Source organism: Mytilus californianus, unplaced genomic scaffold (assembly GCF_021869535.1).
Source record: "Mytilus californianus isolate M0D057914Y unplaced genomic scaffold, xbMytCali1.0.p SCAF_9, whole genome shotgun sequence".
Taxonomy (NCBI): Eukaryota; Metazoa; Mollusca; class Bivalvia; order Mytilida; family Mytilidae; genus Mytilus; species Mytilus californianus.
The window spans coordinates 90,767,300-90,773,789 of record NW_026262745.1 but is presented as its reverse complement, the minus strand read 5'-3'; the positions used below and the strand labels follow the sequence as shown (position 1 = coordinate 90,773,789).

The window sequence follows — 6,490 nt, the reverse complement described above, 5'->3', positions numbered from 1 at the left end:
CTCCGAAAAATGATACTCACTTCTTTATTTAAACAAAAAGAAAACAAAAAAAAAAACCAAAAAGAATTACAAAAGATGTTAATCTAAGGTTTTCATAGGTATTGATTTTATTTATAAGTGGCAGGAACATATACAACGGGATAGGATCTTTTTCCATAAGTGGGGCGGGTTGGAATGACTAAATTCATCGTTGTTAATCTATTTGTCATGAGTGGGGCGAGTTGGCAGACCTTACTTCAGCGGGATTTTAACCCTTTTCATAAGTCGGGCAAGTTGGTAATCAAGAGTGGGTTGATTTTTTAGAAAGTGGGGCGATTAGATGTGTGGCGATTTGTCATGGATTCTTTTGGCTGTTGTTTGGTTTATGGTGTGGGTGCTTTAAATCTTTAGAATAATATTTAGGTTGATCTCAGTGAACAATCTTATCAAAACCGTAGTAAAAGAGACATCAACATTTCTCAGAAACACTTATGAAATTTACATGAAAACTAGACAGGATATTTAGCTCCGGTTACAATACTAGCAATGACAAAATTATTTACATGTGAGACCTAACGAGTTGGATTGACATATGTGCAACGACATAAATTCATGTACATTTACGACCCTATGTTGATAATATAAAAACTATTTCACTTGATATCGTTTTCGTTATAAGCGCGGTCGTTCGATAGACCTTTTGGATAGGTGCGTATGTACTAGCAACGACTATTTTATTCGGTCTCTAAAAACACCGCAAAGGACCTCCTTTGTGCACAAAGGAGCACAAAGGAGCACAAAGGACCACAAAGGAGTATGATAAGTGCACAAAGGACCTGAAATTGTTTATTAAATGGGGGGAAAGGCATTTCTCACGAAAAAAAATATTGTTTTTTATTAAAATACGTGAGTTAAATCGGTATAAAGTTGAAGATTTACGAAACCGTGTTCCGTAACCGGTACGGATATGTATAAGAGTACGGCCATTTTCGATAAGATGTTAGTACACCTATAATTATATATTGAAAAGTATTGAGAAAACATGAACATATAAAAAAGACTGGACATTAAACCGGAGAGAAAAAATTAAGCTAACACTGTTTGTAAAGATTTCAATTTCACACAATTAATAAGTTATGTATAACGAGTACTTGATTGCGCTTGGGATGAACAAAGCGTTATATATTCTTACAGTTAATTATCAGTGTTCAAAGACCGTCTTTAAAACCAATAACATTGTTGAAAAAACAATTATATGTATTAATTTATTAAAAAAAACACACAAAAAAGACTTCAGACATATGCAAAATATACAAGTTTTCTAAATATAGATCTTACAAGCGGCGATCAAAGACGTCGTCTATTGAAGTTAAAAAAATGAGAAATATAAACCATTTTACTCAAAATCTTATCAGAAATAAAATAATATAAATAAGAGAGTTCTTCACTGAAACATTCAAAGCTATACAAATTCAACATGAATCACTCTCAATACAACTACGTGTCAAGTCTATCTAGACTTCAACAGGTATACTTTTTTCAAGTTTGTTTAAAATTATGTTTAATTTGAAAGCAATTTATAAATTTTAAATTAAATATTTTATTTTCATCAGCATTGCTTTAAGGAAACTGAACTCCTTCTTTTTTTTATCAATCATCTCAATATATGATGAATCTAATTAACAAGCTACTTAGCGTAGATGATTCTTTATACGGTATTTATTTCTTTTCGTATAATTATTTGAATAGTTAATATGCAAAATATCTACTTGCTATTGCAAGTGTTTCTTTTCAATTATTTGAAAAGTCTAAATTTTGATATTGCGAATGTTAAAATTTTCGAAATGATATATGATTTTGTCGATTATATATATTAACCATTTATGTGTGAATTCAGTTAACACATACATAGCAGAAAGTAAATTTCAGAAACTATTTGTTAAAATAATTAATTTCATTTCAATATCCATATTTTATTTCAAATTTTGATTATCCATTAATCAGGCTAATAAAATACAAATAAATAAATTGAGAAGATGTATTATATGTCAGTAACAAGCAACCTAACGACACAAATAACCAAATGACAGCTCTACAGACTTTTTTTCACTGTGCTGAGTATACATTTTTGTTCTGATTAAGATTCGTCAAGTAAGAAAATTTCGGTAAATACTTTGTTTTTGTGCAGAATAAAATTTGATAAAACAAAGTATATATTGAAATTTCTGAAAAACGGATAGCAAAATTCAACTCCATTTGCTACTTTTAGAATTACTGCCATACCGTTCCCCTTGGTGCCTTTAGATTCTTTCCGTCATAGCAACTCAAGATTCGTCAAGTAAGAAAATTTCGGTAAATACTTTGTTTTTGTGCAGAATAAAATTTGATAAAACAAAGTATATATTGAAATTTCTGAAAAACGAATTGAAAAAATTAAACCCCATCCTATCTTTAGAATTACTGCCATACCGTTCCCTTTCGTCAAAGAAATCTATTGTTCGTCAAGTAAGAAAATTTCGGTAAATACTTTGTTTTTGTGCAGAATAAAATTTGATAAAACAAAGTGTATATTGAAATTTCTGAAAAACGAATTGAAAAAATTAAACCCCATCCTATCTTTAGAATTACTGCCATACCGTTCCCTTTCGTCAAAGAAATCTATTGTTCGTCAAGTAAGAAAATTTCGGTAAATACTTTGTTTTTGTGCAGAATAAAATTTGATAAAACAAAGTGTATATTGAAATTTCTGAAAAACGAATTGAAAAAATTCAACCCCATCCTATCTTTAGAATTACTGCCATACCGTTCCCTTTCGTCAAAGAAATCTATTGTTCGTCAAGTAAGAAAATTTCGGTAAATACTTTGTTTTTGTGCAGAATAAAATTTGATAAAACAAAGTGTATATTGAAATTTCTGAAAAACGAATTGAAAAAATTCAACCCCATCCTATCTTTAGAATTACTGCCATACCGTTCCCTTTCGTCAAAGAAATCTATTGTTCGTCAAGTAAGAAACACGTTTTCGTTATAGCAATTAAAGATTTTCTCCTATACCATTTTTTATGCGTCATGTTCAAGACCAGTGACAGATATTTCAGACATTTTCAGACCAATTGACGTATACGAAATATAAGAACCTTTTCTAAATACATAATATAACTTTCATTTTCTTCTTCTTCAGGAAGCAGCTAATGGCTATGCTCATTTAGTTACAGCTGCAAAGACAGAGTACAGATATATGCCCATATTTGTGCGTCCGTCGGAATGCAATCAAGGATCACTCATAGTTGACCAGACAGCCCAGAATATTCTGACAAAGTGCCGTCTTCACGACGTTGGAACTCCGTATGAGGTTTTCTCGAATGGCGGTTGCTTGTTCGATTCAGTGTCTGTGTCATTGTGCGGAACTCAAGAATTTTCAACAGAGTTGCGTGTTCGTACAGCCATAGAAATGATAAGACTAAAAAGCCGTATCATGTCTTTACCCGTAACTCCAAGTTTGATGACAGTATCACCCAATTATGTTGCCTCTGTGTTTTCTTGTGCATCTCCAGGGGGTTACTCATCAATATGGACAATATTTGCTTTGGCAAATGTTATTGGTGTGCCCATAAAATCAGTGTATCCACCTATGAACGGCATTAACGATCGTCCTTTTAAAATTTTAAACTTGACTGTCATGCCACAAAAGCCATCAATAGATACTGATACTTTGACAGTTATGTGGACACGTCTTCAAGGCTATCAAACTAAACACTACTGGTATGCTGACCACTTTGTTCCGCTCCTCAAAACTATAACAACGACAAGTAGAAACTATCGGGTTGATTCACCGTCGCCTCCTTCTCTTAATAGCACTACAGATTTTCCACCACTCGGTTCATCTGCTCCGAAAAGACGACGAATCCAACGTGACCCATTGTCATCACCAATACCAACTTCGCCAATACCTGTTCAGGCGTCATCTCCTCCAAGTGCAGTCAAAAGCACACCTTCAAAGTTATTATTACCACCTTTGCCAAACTTATCACCTATACCAGGTTCTACAACAAAAGCAAATACCATGCAAACATCAACACCAACCCATTCTGCTTCTACATTATTGACTCAAACTGCAAACTCATCTGTGCAACAGTCATCTAACAGTCTTACAAATGGCAAAAATCTAACAGTAAATGACTTGTATCATGCAATTATCGATGTTAACACAACTCCATTGGCAAGTATCCCAAAAGGCCAGAAAGACAATGCATATTTTCTTATAGACAATTCAGACAATGTAAAACGCAAATTAAATGGTCAGTCTTCTCAGTACTCTGACGACTGTGGTGCCTGGGACAGTCATGGTGGTCATACAGTGAACACTACTTTTGTTGTGCAATCTAATAACACTCTTCGCATTGCTTTTATTAAAGAGGGACTATACTGCTTCGAGAAACAAGTGAAAGGCAAAAAAACATACGTGCCTTACAATCCTCAACCAGATCCAGACTCTGTTTTAACACTGAATCGTTACTACATCCCTCTTAAAAGGGACAAAACTTTCAAGAAACGAGTCAGTGCATTTAACAAACTACCATCAACATTTCAGAATCGCCAACATATAGCCGTTGTCGAGTATACAGGTTCATGTCCAACTACCAACACAACACATGGTAATGCCAAACACGTCTCACATGAGTTTATACGTACAGACCCTTCAGTAATGAATCGTATAACCGAGGGACTCAATAATAAGAAATCCTGCATCGAAATATATCAGGACATGGTTCTTAAAGACCCTGATAACGCACCGAAAGATCTTCAACAAGTCCATACAAAAAAACATTACAACAAAAAACAGGTTTCTCATGCTGCCAAAGCCAACATAGCCGATGAAGTGCTACAAATTTTGTCAATGGTAAATGATCATGACTTTGTGAAAGAGGTTGTATATACACAGGATAACAGTAAGCCACCATCCATCATATGCTACACGTCTGAGCAGATAGCTGACATAAAAACACACTTGCAAGCTGATCCTAGTACAGTCCTTGGTGTTGACAGAACTTTCAATTTAGGTTCAGTTTTTGTGACAAACTTTGTTTATAAAAACAAAAAGGTTATTTCGAAGTCAACCCGTGACCATCCAATATTCATTGGGCCAGTGTTTTTCCATTGGGACGGTTCCATGGAGACTTACCACACTTTCTTTTCACACTTCAAAGCTCGGATATTAACGGAGGTGCAATGTTTCGACGTCAAACTTGGTAGCGACGATGAAGGTGGTTTGACAGTTGCATTAGACAGCGTTTTTTCAAAGCCGGACAGATTACTCTGCACAAAGCACATAAAAGACAATGTGACAGATTACATAAAAAACAAGCTGCCTCTAACATCTAATCAAAGATCGCAGATTATGTCCGACATTTTTAACGACAATGGCATAGCAACAGCTGATGACACCATAGATTTCGACACCAAGTCCAATGAACTTTGTAACAGCTTTCCGTGTTTTGCCAATTATTATGAGATAAGACTTAAAAACCGCTTGTTCAATTATGTTAATCAACCCTATCGCAAATATGACTCTAACAGACTCTGGACAAACAATAACTGTGAGTCCATGAACCACCGGTTTAAGGTAGCACTGAACTGGAAACCACATCAATTACCAGAACTTTTAGACAAAATATACAATGTGATACAACTTCATCACACAGATTTAAGACGCAGTATAGTTGGAAACGGCAATTATGAACTTTTCGGAAATTTCAAAAAACACAGAATACAACATTCCAAATGGCACAGTCTTACCCAAATTGAAAAAGAAGTGCTTTACCGAAAGCTTGCCAGTGACAAAAAGTTTAGTGACAATATGTTAAGAGCAGCAAATGGTTTTGCAATACCAAAAGTTAAACGTCTCGCCAAGAAGCCTGGTCAACGTCACCGGCCAAGGACAGCTGCAGTGAGGACAAAACCGAAATTTTAAATGTTATTGTTAAATCATATGTATTTATTTATCATGTTTATTTAATCTTATTAAATCATAATTGGAAATATAAAGTTTTGACTTTTTTGTTATAATGCAAGTATTCTTACTTCACTTAAAAATATTATCATACGTATAAAGAAAACAAAGTGATGATATATGAGACAAAAAAAAAACAACAACACATTGCTATCCTATATAATTTTCGAAGTTTTGGTAATGCTTTACCCTTGAAAGTTACAACAATAAGATACCAAGAATAATAATTGACGTTTTTATCAGTTATGTTACATTTTAACTATTTAAAAATTCAAATACATGAACTATCACTTAACCCGGATATAAAGTCGGTTCCAAACCGATACCGGTGAAAACTACAAATCGTACATTATTAAAATCGCAATTTTTATTGAAATTGTTTGGTTTTTTTTACATTTTTCTTCATGAATTATAATATTTTTATGTTTTGAAATGAATTTCAGGTCCTTTGTGCTCTTATGAAACTCCTTTGTGGTCCTTTGTGCTCCTTTGTGCACAAAGG

General features: G+C 33.9%; 1 protein-coding gene across 1 annotated transcript; it reads left to right on the top strand.

The window, feature by feature from the left end:
- Nucleotides 1-721: 721 nt before the first annotated feature.
- On the top strand, nt 722-6,176 carry LOC127715995 (uncharacterized). Its single transcript, XM_052222095.1, has one exon. It carries the CDS (start codon nt 3,217-3,219, stop codon nt 5,947-5,949), a length of 2,733 nt encoding a protein of 910 aa, XP_052078055.1. The 5' UTR covers nt 722-3,216; the 3' UTR covers nt 5,950-6,176.
- Nucleotides 6,177-6,490: the final 314 nt, after the last annotated feature.